The 22,592-nt window shown below is 35.7% G+C and overlaps 1 protein-coding gene across 20 annotated transcripts in view; it reads left to right on the forward strand.

The window, feature by feature from the left end:
* MBD5 (methyl-CpG binding domain protein 5) overlaps positions 1–22,592 on the forward strand; it is a 421,526-nt gene that overhangs the window by 387,309 nt on the left and 11,625 nt on the right. For 19 of the 20 annotated variants that reach the window (XM_055087736.1, XM_055087739.1, XM_055087732.1 and 16 more), the window contains 4 exons: positions 3,555–4,580; positions 6,185–6,393; positions 9,688–10,896; positions 21,605–21,678. In XM_055087736.1, coding sequence (XP_054943711.1) covers positions 3,555–4,580; positions 6,185–6,393; positions 9,688–10,896; positions 21,605–21,678 — 2,518 coding nt within the window. The remainder of the gene's footprint in view (positions 1–3,554; positions 4,581–6,184; positions 6,394–9,687; positions 10,897–21,604; positions 21,679–22,592) is intronic. The other variant, XM_055087768.1, reaches the window with a different exon arrangement.

Here is a 22,592-nt window from a genome sequence, read left to right on the forward strand (position 1 = left end):
GTCAGTTTTCACTTTTCTCCACAAATGGATGGTATTCTCTCCTCCACATACACACTTGCCACACACACACAGCATCAAGTGATCTGATTCCTAGAAGTTGAATGCAAGTTTTACGATCGTAATAAATTGATTCAACTAACATTTTTTGAATGCCAACCATGTGTCAGAGACTGTTAGGTCTTGGAAATACAGAGGGAAATAAGAAGTGATCCTTGCCTTTAATGGTTTAGAAAGATTATTTTAAATTTCTTCACTGCTTGTCTAAGGCAGCAGGTTTAACCATGGGTGGGAGGGCTTGGGTGTGTAGGAAAGCAGCATACAATATTTTCAGTCATATTTCTTTGTTCTGAGGATACATAGGACTCTATTACCCTCCATACACTTTATTGTCTCCTTGCCTTTTTTAAAAATTACTTTGCTTCTCCTTAGAAGCCTTTTCTATCTCCTTTTCCACTCTCAAATCCCAGATCAAATGTTACCACTTGCTTAGTTTTTCCTGACACCTTCAGTTTTACAATTGTCCCCTTGTTATATACCTGCTATTGTTCCTGGCATATTGCCTTGTAGTTATACTAGATACGTGAAAAGACCTTTAAAATTTCCTGGTTTGTAATAAGCTCTCAAAAAATGTGTATTTGAGAGAGACAGGGAGATCTGTGTGTTTATCACATTGCCTAAACTCTGAGTTACTTAAAGAAAGGGCAGGGTGTTGTGTTGTTGTTCTTGTTGTTTATTTGTTTGTATCACCATTTCTACCCTTTTGTTCAGTAGAGTGTACTTGATTGTTGAATTGGTGTGTTGAAAATTAGAGAAAATAAAAAATATGCCTGATCCGCATATTACCCGTAAGAAGCTTGTGGTATTCACCCCCTTCTTGTTTGTAATGCAAAAATATACCCACAATAGCTATATTTTCTTTGTTGTCATTCCTCAAGAATATTTAGATGGAGAATTTTTAGAATAATGTCCCCAAATGACTACTTTCATGAATCCTCAATATGGATGTTTCTCTCTTACAAAATAAAGATAAAAGAATAATAACCTCTACAGAAATCCTTCATCTACAAAGCCTTGTCATATACACACTATTTTGAAAATCTACTCTGACTGTGATTAAAGGAATGGGTGATCTGTACATTTAAATATGCCATTATTATTTAACAGATAGGGGAAAAAGCCATAGATAGTGATTACTAGTAAATAAGAGTTTTTATTAGCTTGTTTAAAAAGATGGATTCCAAACGCAAATAAAGCACACACCTATTTAACGGAAATAGCAGAAAGATTTAAGACGCAATGAAATGTTTAAGGTGTTGATTGTTTTATTACAAATCTGAATTAATATTTAAAGAATTGTATACCATATGCCTACTTCGGCATTTTATCTCCTTTAAATGAAACACTGAGAGCTTAAAAAAAAAAAAAAAAGACCACAACAGCTAGGAAAAATTGCAAAGTTGTGCTATAGAGATATATATGTTGGATATGATGATTTATACTTACTACTATTGCCATGTCATCACTAACTAGCTGCAGCTACTAATGTCAATAATAATGATGACAATGATAACTCCTTTTATTTGTATACTTTTACACATTGCAAGCCTTTCACTTACCTATTTTTGAGTCTTACAACAATCATGCCAATGAGTTTCCTTAGGAAAAATTCAAAGGTAGGAAAGTTTCATATGCAGGAAGATGTCCATCTGTGTGTTATATATAATGATGAAAAAATCAAAATATAAATGCCAAACTTTATTGGATCAATAAATATGATCAATCCATATGCTACATGGTTAAAAATAGTAGTATGGAGTTTTTATGTCAGAAAGGAAAAATTATTGTGTTAGTCTGTTAGGAGGAAACAAGAATAATATATAGTTATATTTGTACTACTATTACAACTATGGAAACATTTCTGTGTATTTGAACAAGGCCTCAATGGTAACATGGTCAAATATAAAGTTTGTTATGATGGCATATAGCACAGCAGTAAAGTGTTTGAATTATTTTAGATTTTCAGTAACACTGGTATTGTTCATAATAACATATACATGTTTAATATTTTAATAAATTAAATGTATGTGCTTATAATATTTGCCAAATGCATGTATTAAATAAAACAATGCATTTCTTTAGGGTAAGACATTTTTCAAAAAAATGATTGTAGGTTCCTTCAACAGAATGTGATTCTCACCTTCCCCACCCCACCCCTTGTGCATCTGGATCACCAGGGGTGATTTCAAAGAATACTACTACTGCTCAGGCTGTACCCCAAGAGATGAGTTTTCAGCTGGTCTTGGATAGGGTCCAGACATTGGTTTGTTTGTTTGTTTTCTCTAGGTAATTATTTTGTGTAGCTTGGATTGATAACAACTAAAACAATTATAATACACAACTGAAATTTTGTTATTAAATTCCCTGAATTTAATATACATTACTTAATATACATTAAAATATACATCTTTAGCATACATAAGACTTTCAAGGTTAAGAATGCTACTTGGGTGAAGACTGGTCTGATTTTAGGAATCATGAGTATAAAGTATCTTTATGCTATTAGAATGACAAAGATTTAAAAATAATGATAAAACACAGTGTTGGTGAGAAAAATGAGCGCTGCCTACATTGTTTATAGAAATATAGATTGAATATATATTGATCAGCTTCGCTGGAGGCAGTCTGACAATGTGTTTCCAGAGCTTTAAAAATATGTAAACGCTTTGTCCCTGGAATTCCACTTTTAAGAATTTTTCCTTAGAAAATAATTGAGCATATTGGCAAATCATAGTGTTGCTTGAAATAGTAAAAGACTGTAAACAATCGAAATATCCACAACAATGGATTGAATAAATTATGGTATATCCATACACGATACTAGTAAAATGGATCTATAGTTAACATGAAAGGATATTCACAATATATTGATAAATGAAAAAAAGTTGCAAAACAATATGATTCCATTTTTGTTAAAAAAATATATGTAACATGTATATATATATGTCTGCATATGTATATACATATAGGTGGGAAAAGCCCAGAAAACTATACACTAAAATATTAATAGTTATCTACATAGGTACTTTTTATTTTCTGTTTTGTATTCTCATGCATATTCTATTTGGGGTTTTTTTTCCACTAAAAGAAAGTACTGGTATTATAAATATAGAACAAAAACTTTTTTTTAATGTAAAAATATATTTTGAAAAATGAAGCATTGTTACTTTTATCTACCCAATTGAATGGACTACAACACAGCTTCCACCATTTTCACCTTGTCTGGTTGTGAAAAACAAAATATTTGATAGTTAGAAACAGGTATTGCTTAAAGTACTAAGCTTCTTCAATATATTCATGTTCAAAGTAGGTCAAGAAGTATGATGTCAAACTAGTTTCATTAACATGTCAGATCATCTCTAATTACAGTTTATCTGGTTAGAATCTACAAAGAGGACATGTAACATATTAATTGAAATGTATCTTGATGTATTTTTATAGGGTTGTCTTCCTTAACATCCATAATTAATAAGTGGGTTTTTTTCCCTTTATTTTAGGCGGTTCAGGACCATCATCCTCCATAGCCATAGCTGGCACCAACCACCCTGCCATCACAAAGACAACATCTGTTCTTCAAGACGGCGTCATAGTCACCACCGCAGCTGGAAACCCACTGCAGAGTCAGCTGCCCATTGGGAGTGATTTTCCTTTTGTTGGCCAGGAGCACGCACTTCATTTTCCATCCAACAGCACTTCAAACAACCATCTTCCACACCCCTTGAACCCCAGCCTCCTCAGTTCTCTACCTATCTCTTTGCCAGTGAATCAACAGCATCTCCTAAACCAGAATCTATTAAATATCCTCCAGCCTTCAGCAGGAGAAGGCAAGTCTGAGATCAACCTCCACCCTTTAGGTTTTCTCAACCCGAATGTAAACGCTGCTTTAGCTTTTCTCTCCAGTGACATGGATGGGCAGGTATTGCAGCCTGTTCACTTTCAACTCTTAGCAGCCCTGCTTCAGAACCAAGCCCACGCAGCTGCCATGCTTCCCCTGCCATCTTTCAATCTGACCATCTCAGATCTTTTGCAACAGCAAAATACCCCTTTACCCTCATTAACACAGATGACAGCCCCACCAGACCATTTGCCAAGCAATCAGTCAGAGAACAGCCGAGCTGAGACCCTTTTAACCAGCCCCCTGGGGAACCCTTTACCAAGTTTTGCAGGCAGTGACACTATTTTTAACCCCCTGTTCCTCCCAGCTGTCACTGGGGCCTCAGGATTAATGGCCTTGAATCCCCAGCTGTTGGGAGGTGTCCTGAACTCGGCATCGGCCAACACCGCTAATCATCCAGAGGTTTCCATAGCAACTTCTTCCCAGGCAACCACTACCACAACCACTACATCATCAGCAGTGGCAGCACTGACTGTCTCAACACTTGGTGGGACAGCAGTGGTGTCAATGGCAGAAACATTGCTGAATATATCTAATAATGCTGGGAATACACCTGGTCCAGCTAAACTGAACAGTAACTCTGTGGTGCCACAGCTACTTAACCCTCTACTGGGGACAGGTCTGCTTGGTAAGTTAAATTTTTTCACAAATTTTTACAAAAGAAACGTTTTTCTAATTCATTTTCTCCTTTTTAAAAAAACTCCATTTTGTCACACTATTTTTAAAAATGTTTTTGTTATGTCACAGCTACAGCTTGCTTAAGGAACTAAATATAATAACCCCCACACAGAGCCATAGTTATACAAACATGAAAATGTCTTCTTCCTTTTCCCCTATTCTAGCAATACTAAATATCATTTTAATCTGCTTTCTCTTCTAATACTGATGCCACCTAAACCTAACCTACCCATCATTCTCTTAAGCCAAGTAGTCTTATTTTTCAAATAATTAAAGCACAGGTGCACCTTAAAAATAACATTTATTTGAATTTTAGTTGGTGTGGCATCACAGGGTTAGTATGAGCAGCTGCACTGTGGATGAAAACGGTTTGAGGAAGTGTTTTTCCATGTGATCCCTAAATAAACAAAACTAAATGCTTATCCAGCAAAATAAGAAACAAGGCATAATAACATTCAAAGTTAAAGTTTGCCCAAGTTCAAGGAAACAGAAGGCCCCAATAGCTACTGCTAGGTTTTCTCAAACAGTATTATTCTTTAGAACTTCGTGGCTTAAAAACAAAATCCTTTATATAGATTATCTTATCTCAAAAAATTTAGAAAATAATGTCAAGTATATTCAACTCTTTGATGTAATTGTAATATAAAGTATAGAGATGATGTCCATAAAGTCTGGAAACATAGGCAAATATACATGATATTGTCAAGGGTATCTTCAGTATCTTAAAAAAGTATGTTTCCAGATTTCATGGACACCTTTACAAAAAAGTTTAATTAGTTCTATTTGGCAGTCAAATCAATGTAGTTAAGTAACCTACAAAGCATTACAGATTTCAAGCTATAAGGCAATTTCTATGACGTTATCCTCAAAATAATTTCAGTGTAACGTCAAAACAAGTTAATTTTGAATTTTGAATATAAATGTAGTCATTAACTAATCCTATCTGGTTATATAATATTTATTTTTAATGACTGTGACAATGAATCCTTTTGTATTATTAGCTTTCTTTACAATTTTAGTTTTAGGTAACCAAAATACATATTTTGTATAAAAAAATACATATAAAAACAAAATACATATTTCTAGACCAAATCTGATTTTATTTGATGGTATTTATTGATGACTGTGGCTTGAGAACTAAATTTTGTAAACAGTCCTGATCAGACCCACTTGTTTTAACTATCTTGTCAAATACTTATGCTTGCTAAAGCAGTTAGGACTAATTTTAACTTTTAATTGTAGTTGCTCTAACAAAAATGGTTTCAAGGAGTTCTGTGACACTGAAAATCAATATATAAGGATTGGCTAGTGGATAGACCAAAGACTTAACATGTCTCTCCATGATACAAAATCAAAACACTAATTATGAAAGATGAAATTAAATAATAAAACTACTCTTTCCTTACCACTTAGTAAGACTTTGAGGAGAAAAAGAAAAAAGAATTACCATGTAAGTCTAGTTTTTAGTTTTTGTTTTAGGAATCCTCAACAAAGATAGGCATAGTACCTCCAAAGAATCACATTGACTTATATTTTATGTTTTTCAAACTATAGGTGACATGTCCTCAATAAACAGTACTTTGAATAACCATCAACTGACTCATCTACAGTCGCTGTTAAACAACAATCAGATGTTTCCTCCAAATCAGCAACAGCAGCAGCTTCTTCAGGGGTACCAGAATCTCCAGGCTTTTCAAGGACAGTCCACAATTCCTTGCCCAGCTAACAATAACCCCATGGCTTGTCTGTTTCAGAACTTTCAGGTACTCTCCTTCCCTGGGTTACTTTAGTAGAAAACAATATTTACTATTTGTTTTACTTAATTGGGAGGGGAAGAGACGAAAGAAGGTAGTTATGTACCTTTTCACCTTTACTTACTATTATTTCTCAATAATGAATATCGTTAAACATTCCAGTTTTTTGTGTGAAGCATTTTATTTTGTCTGGAGCATATCACTGGTCCTTTTGGAGCTGTTAGTAAAAACTGATCATGTTACCCTGTTAAACCCTTTTGTGGTTTCCCATTGCTCCCATGATTAAAATCCACATCCTTAACATGCTTACCCTGCCTCACGCTCCAGCCCCAGCTTTCACCACTCTCTCCCTGGCTTCAGCCACATGGTCTTCTTTTAGTTCTACAAACTGAATAAATTCGTGGTAGATTAAGGAGCTGGATGGAAAGAGTAACACTAAATAAATACATGAAAAAAATATAGAAGATTTTTAAATAATCTTGGGGTAGAGAAGGCTCTTTCAGCAAGACATAAAACCAAGAAGTCAAATAGAAAAGAGGTAACAGAGTTGAATACATAAAACTTTAAAATCTGTATGACCAAAGGTATTCTAAACAAAGTTCAAGACAGGTGGCAACCTGGCAGAAACTACTTGCATAATAATAGCAAATAATTGCCATTCATAATATTTTTAAAGCCCCTACAAATTAGGAAGAAAAAAATAATTGATTAGAAAAATGAGCAATAGAAATGAACAGACAATTCAGAGATAATTAAATAATAATTAGTAATAACCATGAAAAGAATAATCAGAGTTATATAAATTACAACATCACTGTGTTCATCAGATTGATGATATCCCTTGCTGACAGAGGCATGGGAAAATGGATTCTTTCAGATATATTGTTGGTCTGATTGTATGCTGATATAGTCCTTTTGGAGGGTAATTTGATAGTTCAGCAGTTTAAAAAAATATATATATATATATATACGTATACATATATACATATATATACACACACCTCCTTTGACCCAGAAGTTCAGCTTTTATGTATCTATTTTAGAGAAATCTTCAAATGTGAACAAAAGGGCACAGTCTAGAATGTTCATTACAACTGATTTGTGGCATCAAAAATTAGAAACCACTTAAGCAACCATCAGGAGGGAAATAGTAAAATATGTTATGCTATATCCATCTATCTAGTAGTTTACAAGATTAGGTAGATTTATATAATCTGATATAGAAGATCCACAAGATTACAGAGCTCCAATACTGTAGTATTATAGAACAATACTAAAATACAATACCATTTATGTGAAAGAAAGAAATAAGGCAGGAAGAAAGGAAGGAATGGAAGAAAGCAGGGAAACTAGATATACACCTACACACCTTAAGGTATTAAAAACAAGTCTGCAAGGATGCACTAGAACATTGATTACTTCTGAGAAAGAAATGGCATCAGAGTGGCATGCAAAAGTACAGATTTGAGTGAGGAAGTGATGAAAGCTTTTCTCTTTTTTGACAATGAGAAAATGTTCATATATGTCTTATATAATAAAAGAATTTAGAAGGAAAGAGGACGTGCTCAAACATGTCACTGAGTAAATATGTAGATAAAGCCTGAAGGGACTCCATTATATTTAGTAGTTAGAGCATCACCAGTGACTTGGTGGAATGCAGTTTTGGTGGAGTTGTGGGAGCAGGAACCAGACTGCAATGAATGTAAAGATGAGAAAAGAAAGAGTATGGATTACTCTTTCAAAAACTTTCAAAAACTTAACTATGAAGAACATACGAGAAACAAGGTAGTGCCCCAAGGCGGGCGTAGGTTGAATGCAAACTTTTAAAATATGGAAGCCACACACATAGGTGAATGAATGCTAAAGGAAAGAGACAAAAAAAGTGGAAGAGACTGAACATAAAGAAGAGAAGGGGTAACAGATAAGGCAAGATCCCTGAGGAGAGGCTTGGGATCCAGAGCATGAATGGAGGACGACTCTCAGAGAGTAGAAGGGGCTCCTCTTACACTGGGAAGCAGGACAGGATCAGGGACACATATATTGCAGAGAAGTGTGTGCTACCAGAAGGCAGGGAATAGCAGAGTATAAGAATTATGAGACTTCTTAACCTGTGAACTTCATTATCTCTAAGTAAGGTCATTTACTAAGAATAGTGTGGGATATGGTATAGCAGCTGGCTTGAGGAAGTGGATAAATATCTGAATAGTTGTGAGAGGGAGTGATACCTAACCAGAGAATCATAGGATTGATGAGAACGTAAGCCCTCAGCTGTGGTTGGAAGCCATAAGTTCCTGTGGATAGGTACTCAGCATCCTCACTGTACATATAGATATATAAGGTAGGGAGTTAAATTGATCCAAGATTGGGATTTTATCTGATAGGTGTAGACAAGGGGAGAATGGCATGAGAGTAGTTATGTGCTGATAGATCCCAGGTTCTGGTTTAGTAGGAAAGGATATAAAGACAGGAAGGGAGTGATCACTGTGGGGGAAAAATCCAAAGTATCAAGGGTCTATAGCAGCAATTCTTAGCTGAGGTTGGTGAAATTAGAATAACCTGTGGACTTCTTCAAATTGCACTCATCATTCCTGTCCTGAGTATTGATATTCTTCCCTGGCAGGCATTCCCTCCCTTCACCTCTTCCCAATTAAGCATCACCTCTGTAGCGAGCCATTGTCACTGTTGGCGGCATGGGGTGTCCCTCAGGCAGTGGCCTGATAAGGTTCAAGAGTAGCCATTGCTACCCTATTTAAAGACCTCAAAAATTTAGTGTCATATCAGAAATAGTTTATTGTTAAGAAAGGGGTATATGTATTTTGTTTTGTTTTATCTTATCTTGTATTTCACTTAGATCAGTAGAAATATCAGTGAGTTAGAAATCATTTTTAAATCTGCTTTCCTTTGTAATTTGAGCAGTTCTGGTGACAGACTTGTTTCTCTCTTTGAATTCCAAGTTGCAAAACTTGTAATGACACTAAAAACATGGAGTCATCACCTGGAAACATTTTGTATCCAGCCACCTCAACTTTAATTTTCCTAGAGCGTGTTTAGTAATGATGATTTTTTTAAAAAAAATCTGTTACATGTTTTAATCAAAGAAACAGTACCCAAATATAATCAAGACATAAGCCTTTCTATACAGAGTGACTTTTAATTTCATTTTTGAGTCTTGTTCTTTCTTTATATTGCCTTCCTTGTTATATTTGTTTGTCTTCTGGTAAATCTTAAAATTATGGTCTTTCTCTTTAAGGACTTGAATATTTTTTTCTCTCTCTCTCACTGCTTCCTGTCTATTTCTTTAAGGTGAGAATGCAGGAAGATGCAGCTCTCCTAAACAAAAGAATAAGCACTCAGCCGGGGCTCACAGCACTTCCCGAAAATCCAAACACTACACTTGCACCTTTCCAAGATACATCTTGTGAGTTGCAATCGCGGATTGACCCATCTCTTGGTCAACAGGTGAAGGATGGCCTCGTTGTGGGTGGCCAAGGTGATGCTTCCATAGATGCTATTTACAAAGCAGTTGTTGATGCAGCCAGCAAAGGAATGCAGGTTGTCATCACCACTGCAGTCAACAGTACAACTCAGATCAGCCCCATTCCAGCTCTGAGTGCCATGAGTGCCTTCACTGCTTCAATTGGTGACCCATTAAGTCTCCCCAGTGCTGTCAGTGCGGTCATTCATGGACGAAACATGGGCAGTGTTGATCATGATGGTAGGCTGAGAAGTGTAAGAGGGGCTCGGCTGCCCAGCAATCTGGACCATGGGAAAAACTCAAACGAAGGAGATGGGTTTGAATATTTCAAGTTGGCAAGTTGCCACACATCTAAAAAACAGTGGGATGGGGAGCAAAGCCCTGGAGGGGAGCGAAACAGGTGGAAGTGTGAGGAATTTTTAGATCATCCAGGCCATATCTACAATAGTCCTTGTCACGAAAGACCCAACAATGTCTCTACACTGCCATTTCTGCCTGGGGAACAGCACCCAATACTGTTACCACCAAGAAACTGTCAAGGGGATAAAATTCTGGAGGAAAATTTCAGGTATAATAACTACAAAAGAACTATGATGAGTTTTAAGGAGAGACTAGAGAACACTGTGGAAAGATGTACACACATCAATGGGAACAGACCTCGACAGAGTCGGGGCTTTGGAGAGCTTCTGAGCACCACAAAGCAAGACCTGGTCCTAGAGGAGCAATCTCCGAGCTCCTCAAATAGTTTGGAAAGTTCTCTGGTCAAAGACTACATCCATTACAATGGAGACTTTAATGCCAAAAGCATTAACGGGTGTGTACCTAGCCCTTCAGACGCTAAAAGCATTAGTAGTGAAGATGACCTAAGGAATCCAGACTCCCCCTCTTCAAATGAATTGATACATTATAGGCCAAGGACGTTCAACGTTGGCGACTTGGTCTGGGGCCAAATCAAAGGACTGACTTCCTGGCCTGGAAAATTAGTAAGAGAAGACGACGTTCACAGTTCTTGTCAACAAAGCCCCGAGGAAGGGAAGGTATACCAATCTTTATCCATTGTCAAATACTAACCTTTGTTCAGATATCAATTATTATTTTTTGTTATCATCACTTTGGATTCTTCATGACTCATTGAGGTCTCACAAACTTCTGGAGCATAAAATGAAGAGGGGATGGTTGTAGTCACCAAAATGTCGTATCATCAAGGGGTGAGTTGTGAAGCATTTGTAGATCCCACTAGGGCTTCAGGGTGGCTCTAATCAAGGAACCAGATTTCCAGAATTTTGTTAACTTTGCCTTCCTTCCTTGCATGTACCTAATTCTTCATTCATACACAGAGAATGAAGGCAAGTGGCAATGATGGGAGAAAAAAAAATATGGTGGTTGTTGGAAACCAGCAGTGTGGCAGAGGTAGGGGTCCTCCCAGGCAGCAGGAAGTGCCAGGGTACTGCATCTCTCCCATATGCTGACATGTGACACATAGAGCTGGCGAGAGGGTAAAATTGGGGTGGAGTTGCAGCCATTTCTGGAAGCAGCAGGTAACATCTGAGTTCAGAATGGAGTCTCCTTTCAGGAAACGTTCTGGGTCTTTATAACATATGGAAATGTTTAACCCCATAGTCTGGTCTGCTTAACACAATCTGATCACATAAATTAAATGAAAACTTCTCCGTGAAACTACCATTCAATTTAGAAGAAATTAGTAGGGGTCTTCTGAGCTTCTTTTTCCCCCTCACAATTGGTAGAATTGACTCACTAGGCAAGAAATATGCAGAATGTTTAAAGTAGATAGAAAAACTTATATCCGAGCAGGAGGAGATAATAATGTACATTCCCCACATATGATGAAGAAACATGTAAATTTTCATCTCCTTAGGAAATAAAAATTCCTCTTACAGGTATATATTATTCTCTTAAAGAGTATATTGTATAAAGCTCTTTCAACTCTGCTCAAACCTCCACTGGCATTTAGGTTTCATGGCAAAGAAACCAAAAGCATTCTTGCCAGCACAATAAAAGGATTGTCTTTCTCCAAATGACCAGGAGGTCCTTTAACCCGTTGTTTATAATGCCTAATATATACTTGTCAGGATACACTCTGGGCATAATGTTTCTACCTTTGATAAGAAAATGAATTCCATACTCCTATTCACAAAACATTTTATTCTCTAATCTCTCTGAGACCAGACAATCATTCTTTAAATTGATAAACCTAAATATTTTTGACAGTTTATTCAAAATATAATTAGAAACAGCAAAACTGGGCTTTTATGATATAAACGGAACTGCTACACATACAAGATGTAGACATTAAACTGTTTTATAATCTCTGTGCAAATGAAACCAAGTCTTTTTTGTGTGCCATTTTACCAAAAAAAGCTTAACTAAGGAAAAGATTATGGCCTCCCTTTCCTGGAAACATTCTTCCTGTCCTAAATGACTTGTCTAAATATCTTTTTATGTCCTCAGGAGAATAAAGGCATATACTTTCAACACATTTCACATTAAACAGTGGTCCTAATCTTCTGCTTAGTCTGTGTTAGCAAATTCCTGAGATTTGAGTTCGTCAATGTTGTTTAAGGAGATGCACTTAAAAAAAAAAAAATCATTATCTAAGAGTCCAAGAAACATTTATTTTACTTTATTTAAATACTCAACTGATTTACAGTCACTATAAAAGTGTTTCAAAAATCCAGATTCTTCTTTATTATAGACAATAGGTGGATTCCTAATAGAGAGCATAAAATTGTTTCTGTAAATTCAAATATCCCCCCTCCCATTGGCTGACATTGTAATTTTGCATTCTCAAAACTTTGATATCAAAATCTTGATATCAAGATACACTAAAAATACTTCCGGTAAATCAAAAAAAGTAATTGAAAGCAAACATTTAGAGGTGAAAAACTGAAAATTTATAATAAAATATTAATGATAACACATGAAATATTTATCTGTCATTAAAAAGCAAGGTATAACAGCCTTAAAAGCTCTAGGGCACTTAACATTTTTAAAAACCTCTGGTCTTTTCAGGACCTACCTCACTTTTGCACATAAAAAAACAAAGTGCTATTTCACAAACCCTTTTTTTCCCCCTATAGTTCACCAAACAAAGGAAGGGCTTCCTCATACCTTATTTAATGATGCCCAGCTAGCCAAACCCTGTTCTCAGTTTATAATACCAAGAAAGGTGAAATTTCAAACACAGATCTCTCTGACTTCAAGCCAAATGTCCTCTCTGCCTGATGTCTTGGTGATCCTGGTCCACCTAGAAAAGATTAAACTGTGGTTAATATCTGTGAAGACAAAGCATGATCTATTTGAAAAGATCTCCTATAAAACATGTTTTACAGTAAAACTGGTTTAAAATTGTGAACCAATTATGATGTAAATTTTATTTACATAGAACTCCTTAGTCCTCACAATATTGGATAAAGTCTTTCGCGTTTATAACTAGACTTCTGCTTTTAGAAAGGTGAGCAGTGTATTAGATTTCCTTCCATATACTGCCTGACATTTTAATGAAGTCAAGAGAGGAAGACAGAGACTGACTTCATAAACTATTTGTTTATTATAGTAAAATCTTATTAATTCCGTCTTGCTGATGTGGAATGTGGGACCATTTCCCCCAGTATGTGTCTCTGTAGTATCTCAGAAGAAAAGGTTTGCTAAACAGTTTTCTTACACATGATTACTTAAAACCTTCTTAGCCTCTCAGGTTTTCATACTAGTATTTCTGTGTCCACCCAAGTATGTAACTTAATCCAAGATCCTGTCAGATCCCACCAGATAAAATCTGTGTTAACTCAAGTTTTAGAATAGATTTATTATCTTACCTCCTCCCATCCCTCACATCTCACAAACTTATCATTTGTTTTCTGTTACAATCTTTGTTCTCAGCACGTCACTTCAAATCCTTTTTGGAAGCAGGCAAAGTAGAAAAAATAATAATAATTAATGAACACGATTGCAGGTTACTAGTTCAGAGCAAGCCAGGCTTGCTCTCATGTTTTCAGGTTGCATGAGTGGTCTCTGGACTGAGAGGTCAAGGCTATGGTTGGAGCAGGCGCTGAGATCTCCAAGTTGTCCATAACCTGATACTTTAGCCAACTGTTTGTCATGATAGTAAATGACTTGGTCAGCTTATGATTTTAGAAAGACATTTTTAATCTTCCGCGGGGTGTTAAATGTAGTAGAATTACTAATAATGCATTAGAAATGTCCTGCAATCTCTGAGATTCCTTTCTAGGAGGTATGATTTCTAAATATCAAATACTGTGTGAACACAGTCCTCGGAGAACTAGAGAGAAAGCCAGGTGTGGCAAGAGGCCTGGGCTTTGGGCATTCTTGTGTGAGCTTAAACGCACCTCTGCCAGTTACCTAAATGGTCCTGAATAGGTATATTAATCTCCAGAGCTGAAATCTCCTCACTGCTCAAGTGGGAATATTAATTCCTACTCAGAATGATGTTTAAGAATTAAATGCATTACCATAAATAGATGGTACACAAAAGAGGTTCAGTAAAAGTTAGCCTCCTCCTCTCTGTTGTCTATATTAAACAACCTTATGTATATGTGCTGCCGAAGCAAGCACTGTATTAAACAACCTTAGGAATTTGGATTCCACCATTATAGAATTGTGGTCATTTGACCTTCATTATTGTTTACCTACGCATTATCTGTGTAAAAAGGACTTACTAACCAGGTTGGGGGTGAAAGGATAATAATAACATATTTAATGAATGAAATAGTTTATAACTATTTTTTATGAACCTCAGGATGTTGCATACAAATTGGCATATCTGATTATAAATTACTGTTAGCTGTTCATTTTAAGCAGGAGTTCTACTTGAAAGCATTTTAAAGCGCTTAGTTTGTTGAGTGAACTTGAAAGTCCCCCTCTCCTCAATGTTTCTAAACACTATAAACTCAGACTTTCTTCCTCTACCTTCCTACCCTCCAAAACACTCAACAATATTAATTAGTAGAGATTTTTGACAGTCTGTGAAAAGCTGCACTGAATCACCCCTATATAATACTGTCCCAATATTGAAGCTATGTGACAGCACCGAAGGATGTTATGTGCCTTATATGATACCATTCAGGAAGTGGTATCTCCTTACTAATTCATTTTTTCCTTTGACTATCAGTTTGTAATGAAGTACATTCTAGAAGATATTTATACTTTTTCTAAAGAAGTGGTACAAGCTTCTCTCTGAACCATGAACCCTTTATAGTTTCAGATTTAGTGGCCAAGAATAAGACCTCAGTGCTTAGTCATGGCTAGAGAAATATACTGCCAGATCTTGGCACAGTATTAAGGAATTCTTGGAAAGGAACATGGCTTCCACTGGCATTATACCTATACACTATGATGTACAAACATTTTAAGCCTGTGCAACTATGGGGGGTAATGGTTATCTTTATGTATTTATTTCAATAACTATTTTAAAACAAGAAAAAATGCTCTTTTTTTCTAAGATATATTTTGTAATTACCATCCGCCATCTTTGATCTTACATTAACTAGCCTAAAAGGATTGACTATCAAGTAATACTCAAAAAATAAAATTCTTATTTTTTTCTGAGTAGATTATTTTTACTCTTTTTGCACACTGTCCCATTGGTCTTCATATTTCATTGTTAGATTTGATGTGTGTTCTGACTCAAGCCAAATTTAGGAAAGAATTTATTTCTCTATTGGCACCAAAATGTTTCCTTTCAGTGAAGTTGTTGTTGGACAGGTAGAGACATCTCCTGATTACCCAGAAAATTTCTACATGTTGGTTCAACATCACCTGGTTAAATGAAGACGTTTTTAAAAGCAATGGGTAGGGTGCTCATTCTCTAGACTCACACTTTGACTTTTTTCCACATGGTTATATTTGACAGGTAGAGATTAAAGTAGCTCTCTGAATGGTTGTTCAAAACAGAAAGAACTCATCATTATTAAAACTCATGTCAAATTTTTTTTGAGACAATCACTTTCTGCATGTCAGTTCAGTATCACATGCACTCACGTTTTGATGGTATGGAGCAAAACCAGAGATAGCTTACAGTGGCATTCTGGGGATGTGTAACTTAAGAAATTGAGCCTGGGAACTAAATTTGGGAGGTATGCCCTCCTGTGAGGTTTAAACACTGTTACTTTGAAGAGCATTCTTTCTGGGCTTGATTATCAGTATTAACTATTTATATTCTTTAGTACTATCATTCTCTGTTGAAAGTGTTCTTTGTGTATTCCCTTTGCCTTATATATTTTCTTAACCACTTCTGGAAATGAATTATTTTCTCTGTACCCAATCAATATCCACAATATTTGGACTGCATTTTGGCTGGTGGGGTGGCTGGGGCAATCAATGCTCTGTAGCAACAGGATCTTTTTGAAAAAGGAGCAAAATAGTTTTTGAAAAGGAATAAGCAAGATAAAATCCAGGCAAACAAAGTCAGTGCCTGATCAAAATTTCAAAGGTAATAAAAATGAAAAACTAGGTAACACCAAAAATATGAATATTAGGGAAAAGACTAAACTGAGTACAAAGCTTAGGTAAACTTTAGTAAATTGTGGAATACCATGAACTTTTTTTTTTTTCTGAGAAAGATTAAAGAGGAAAAGGAGGACTGTCTCCATTCATAGATAACTGAGACCAAGCACAGAGTTCTTGAGCTTGTCAATACAGTTGTCATATGGTTAGTAGCAAATGAAATCTCAGGTATGAGGCAAATACATGCTTCTGTTATATGGACTTTTAAATAGTGTATCCTTAGAAGTACAAGTTTATTCAAAACATTTAATTTATATGTCTTATGGATCTATATGAAATGTATTGTCATATTTAGAATAGATTTACTCTAGTCCTATAGTATAGTTCTCTAGTACTTAAAAACGCTGCTATCTGAACTGAAGAGGAAAGGAAGCCAAGAAAAAGCCTCAGATAGTGCCACTGACTAAAACTGTAATAATGTGGATTTGCTTAGTCCCTTTGAAAAAAATTGTGATTCACTTTATGGATTTTTCCTTAAGTACTATTGTTGGAAAATTAGATTCATCCTTTCTGTCACAGGTGAGTCAACTTTTTACCCCAAATTATTTGTTTATCATTAATTCCCATACTTTCAAAACTGTTGAAATATTGCACTTAAGTTAGCAAGACATTTTCAGCTTGAAGATTAAAATAGTTACTATTAAAATAGTTACTATTTAAAAAATATTTGATAACAACAAACCTAATAAATGCCTCCTATTTGCTTATTGCTTCAGAACTGCATTTCCCAGACTTCAGCTCAAGTCACATGTTATCTGTACTATTAAATTAAAATTTAAAAAATAGTTAAAATTTTTCCTTAAATTCATTTACTCATTTATTCATTCAACAAATATTTTTTGGCACGTATTATGTAGGCACTATTCAAGCCACTTTAAAAATAACTTCTAATCTTATTCTAAGATATATGTGAAATCATAGGTATAATGTTTTTGTATTTTTCTAATATAAATTTATATGGGTATTTAACTTAAAAATGATTAAAGGTCTGTCCATGTTCCACCTAAAACAATTTCACATGCCACCGGTGGCACTTTGGGAAAGACTGCTTTGGTGTTTATAAAGCACCTTCCTATTTATAATCTTTTTAGATCCTCTCCATAAAGATGCGCACAATTATTTCCATCTGGAGCTCAGGGAAGTGGCATTCCTAAGGGCACAAGTCACAAGCAGTTAAACCAGGCCCCAACCCTGGTCTCCTAACTCTAAGCTTAGTACTCTTTGCATGATACCATTCCCCCAACAACAGGAGCTGATGACACTGTAGAAATGGTATGGGAAGTGAAGAATGAAAAGGGGCGATTGAGGTCAGCTGTTTTATCTCTGTTATGAAATCTGTGACATGGCTCTGCTCTATCCTTTGACCTTTGTGTGACAGCTTTGCCTCAGCACTAAGTACCAGCAAAGTAATCACCAAGAGATTTAATCCTGTTATCAGGGATTAAAACCTGCGGGGAATTTTGACATCTTCTCTAGTTAATGGGCTGTATTCAAAAGTGATCTAGGATCTTTGGTCCAGGTTCTTCTAATACATACTATACCTCGCTTTCAGAGTGTCACTTTGGCTCTCTGAAATGTTTGTGTCTTCTTTTGTCATGGACTTATTTCTGAGATACCCTACATGCTATTGTGCTGACCCGAGATCAAACTTAATTAAATTACCAAACGTTTAATACGTGTCTTTTGAACAGAATAAGCAACCAGAGCGTCAGACCTCTTCAGAAAACTCAAACTTCCACCATATAATAATGTCTGGCTCTATGGGTATGTTTCTAACCCTACGGAACAGACTACAGGACTATATATGTCAAATAATTATTATTTCTAAAGAATCTGAATGAATGAAAGAAGGGATTTAGGATTCACCATATGTGTATATTGATACATGAGGTAATATATGTACTATAAATACACATAAGTTCTGGATTTCTTTTTCTAATTCTAGAATGACATATGTGCAGAGTTATACCATGATAGCAATTACTGTTAGCATCATCACTGTTAGAATGAGAATATGTTGGCAGATTATCAGTAAAGATACATTATAAAGTTCTCCCCCAATTTCTCACCAAGATAGGAATCAACTTATGGAGCTTCTGCCTTTTGGATATACAGGAATATAAGATTATGAAATTACAGATTAAAATAGTGTCTTAAATTACTTGCTCCTTCAGTGTAAGTTTTATTTTAAAATATGTATGTGTTTAATCTTTTTAATGTTATATTTATGTATTTGATTCCCAGTACTTTCTTCATTTACAAGTTAGCTAAGTAATTTATGAGGGAGCATTCATTAAATCATTAAATATGATTTCTATTTGACTAGAGATAGAATTTATTTTGTTGTTCCCTGATATCTTTGGTGGGGGGGAGGTATCTTTAAAGACTTTCTTGAATATTGTGTAAGTAGATGAATATTTCCCCAGAAAAAACACACCCGCTTCATGTATTATATTTCATAATACAGAAGAGTACTAAAATTATGAAACCAAATAAACTAAACATTTACTTGTGGATATGTATGATCTTGTCATCTCAGAAATACAGAGTGATGTGTGTCTTACTTATATTTAGTTTCAGAAAGCACCATCATTGCTTTCTCTTTCAAGGTCATTGAATCCTTTATAAATAATGTAATTTATTATGAGATACCATAGAACCTTAGAGGCATATTTAAATGAAGAAATCATGGTAGAGAATTAGTTGAGAAAATTATCCAAGCATAAAAATTTTTTGAAGATAAGCTTGAGCAAGTATCATCTAAATATCTATAAAACTATAATTGGATTTAAAATAATTTGACCTAATTTTTTTAGTATATGTGTATATACATATATACCTACATATGTATATATATGTGTGTGTGTATATTCATATATATACCTATATATATTATGTATATTTCAATGTATATTAGAGTTGGTGTGGTGGAGAGAGGTTGCTTTGGAGTCGGATCTGAGTTTCAGTGCTGGCCATGTTGCTTAAACTCACTTAGTCCCATCTGTAAAATGACAAAACAATACTAGTGTGCAGTATTACCACATTAAATAATAAAATAGTACCTTCTACATAATAAATGCACAAGAAATGCTTTTACTGCCCCTTATTTCTTAATTAAAAACAAAAATAGATGATTTTTTTTTTTTTTTTTTTTTTTTTTTGTGGTACGCGGGCCTCCCTCTGTTGTGGCCTCTCCCGTTGCGGGGCACAGGCTCCGGACGCGCAGGCTCAGCGGCCATGGCTCACGGGCCCAGCCGCTCCACGGCATGTGGGATCCTCCCAGACCGGGGCGCGAACCCAGTTCCCCTGCATTGTCAGGCGGACGCGCAACCACTGCGCCACCAGGGAAGCCCAGATGATTTTTTTAAAGTAGTTCAACCTAACTTAGTTTTTTAAATTAAGACCAATTGGATAAGTTTTCATTGTGATGTGTTACTTTGTTTCACTGTGAATCTGCTTTCTGTTGCCTGCATCAATCCCTGCTGAGATCTCTCACTGCACCAGTTTGTGTCTAATAGAAGTTTATGTTACAGGAGAGCTTTCTCCTTGCTGCCAAGAAAATAATTTAAATATAAGCAGAATTAGCTATAAATTACATAAATGTAATGTGTGAAATATCTTTCATACTTTCTTTGTGTGAGTGAATGCAAGATAGAACCTCATTTCTAATGTGAAATGTGAAAAGGTATCCAGGCACCTTTTTTTAAAAAACAGCACATGGATATATTCATCTTACTTAAACTTTTCCAGTCATCCCAATAAGACACTTCATCACTCCTGTAGAATTGTTACTGGAACAAAGTTCTCTCTTGTTCTGGCACAATAGATTAGGTATCCCCAATGAACGTGTGTATATAAGACATTTGGATCCTTTGGGACAAAATACAGAAGTCATGAAAAGGAAAATGTTTCCATTATTTGACTGTTTTTCTCACTGAATAATTAGAAATGCTTGTTTTCAGACTTGATAATGGAGACCCTTTGTTAATCATTACTGTGTACTAGATTTGAAGGGGTCAAAGAAAAATTATTTATGAATGGTGTTCATGAGTCAGGAAGATTTAAAGACAAAAGTTAATCATTTCCTTGCTTATTAGTGTAAATTTTCTTACCCACTAGGCGTTTTGGCAACCTCTGAATTTTTATACAAACGTAGTGTAGGGATGAGGGAAAAACTGGTTTAAGGGATGGTGGGGGACTTACTTTGAAGCTATATTTACACAGCAAGCAGTACTGTTTCTACTTAGATTGTGTTTAAGATCAATAAAATTATCAGTGTTTTTCTAAATGTGTTTTTATTCACATACAACATTTCCTATTTATTAATTGCTTTTCTTAGGAGAAGTGGCTTCAAGAACCACGAAAGAGTTTATAAGGGGCAGGTGGCAAAGGCTGCACCTCCCCTTCCCCACTAATCCCCCAGCCACCATTTAGTGGCATACTGCGATGAGATAGCAGACGTCACATAACCTAGGCTGGCGGGGGAAAGCAGGACAGGGGAGAGGACACGCCCATCAGGTGTAGCAACACCCTCTTCCCACATCATTAAGGAGTACGTGCAGCTTAGTGCCCCACTCATTCTCTGGCCTCTGCAGAGCCTAACGCATACTGAGTAACACTAGCTGCTCTATGCTTAGCTAAGTGTTCAGCGTGACTTGTTGCATTTTAATTCTCACAGCGATTCTAGCAGGAAGGTAGGTATTATTGTCCTCATTTTAAAGAGGAGGAAACTGAGGCTTAGGAAATTTAAGTGTTTTATTCATGCTAGAAAGTGAGGAGGTTGGATTTAGACTTCCATCTGCTGGCTCCAAGGTCCACCCCCTTCACTAACTACCGCTCTTGTTCATCCCTAATGGAATACAGCTTTGCAATTGCGAGCATCAGGCAGTGCAGAAAGCAAACCAGGATCTCTTGTTTATATGATTTTGCGAAATGAAGGTTATTTAAATTCCAAGTTTTGTTCTTAAAACATTATTTTGAAAATGTTGACACTTTTGAAAGCCAGTCTTTCATTTCCCCTGATGTTGCAGCCTGGGAGCCGCAGAGTCAACCTCTGCTGGAGTGAGGACAGAGCATTTGACAGGGCAGTGAGAGTTAAGCCCCCTTTCCCCCAGTGCAGCACCTGCTTGTACATCAGGAAAATAAACACACTGTTAACAATTGCAGGTCTGGGTAATGTGGTTTGGTCTTCATGCCTTCACTCAGGTGGAGCCCGAGAAGTTGAAGACACTAACAGAAGGTTTAGAAGCTTACAGCCGAGCCCGGAAAAGGAACAGAAAGTAAGCACTATTTTTTTTCTGTTTTGTTTTTCAAGGATATAATTTACTGGTTTTCCTTCAAAGGGACAATGAAATCTCACTGATTTTGTCCATCTTGGTTCTTGCCTAAGTACTGCTTAATAGTTATCATCCAAGAGGACCATTATAGATAAATTAGCTACACAGAAAATATTTTCTTAACAATTTATAGTGTGTGTGGGGTTTCCCACTTCATCAGCTCTTTCCTTACTCCTTCCGTCTCCATCCCTCCCGTTTAATGGGAAAGAAAATATGATTAATATTCTCAACATGTAGCAATTAGTCTCTGAAAGTGTAGCAAAAGTATATCCCTTTGTAATTCAAATACTTTGGGAGGGGGAATACCCCTCACCCCTAGTTGTACACATGTGAATAACTTTGGCAGATTAACTGTTAGTCAAAGTGATGGTAAATAATTATTTTTTCTTGGGGCAGGGGCAATAGGCTTTCTTTGGAATTATAATAATAAGTTGAACTTTGGGACATTATTATTATTCCATTTTTTCTAGATCTTTATAGTCTGAGTAAATGTAGTATGGACAAGTAGATAATGTTTGAAACACAATTTGACGGTAATGCAATGTAGTTTTATATATCATAACTATTATTTCATTTTAAGGTAGAAAACTATAAATGTGCTTCTGTATATGTACATGGAAAGTTATTTTAAATATATATATAATCAATACACCTGTTCAGTTACTATAATTTTCATATTATCCAACATCTAAGAATTATGAAAACATAATGATTAGTAGTGTGTCCTGTATAAAAGACTTATATAATGATAATAATATCTATTAAAGGGCACTAATTCTCTTAGTGGTGTCTTCAGTAATTCTTGCCAGAGCTAAAATTTTAGAACTCAACAAATCTTGGGGAGACTCTCTTCACCT

Source organism: Physeter macrocephalus, chromosome 2 (assembly GCF_002837175.3).
Source record: "Physeter macrocephalus isolate SW-GA chromosome 2, ASM283717v5, whole genome shotgun sequence".
NCBI classification, from domain to species: Eukaryota; Metazoa; Chordata; class Mammalia; order Artiodactyla; family Physeteridae; genus Physeter; species Physeter macrocephalus.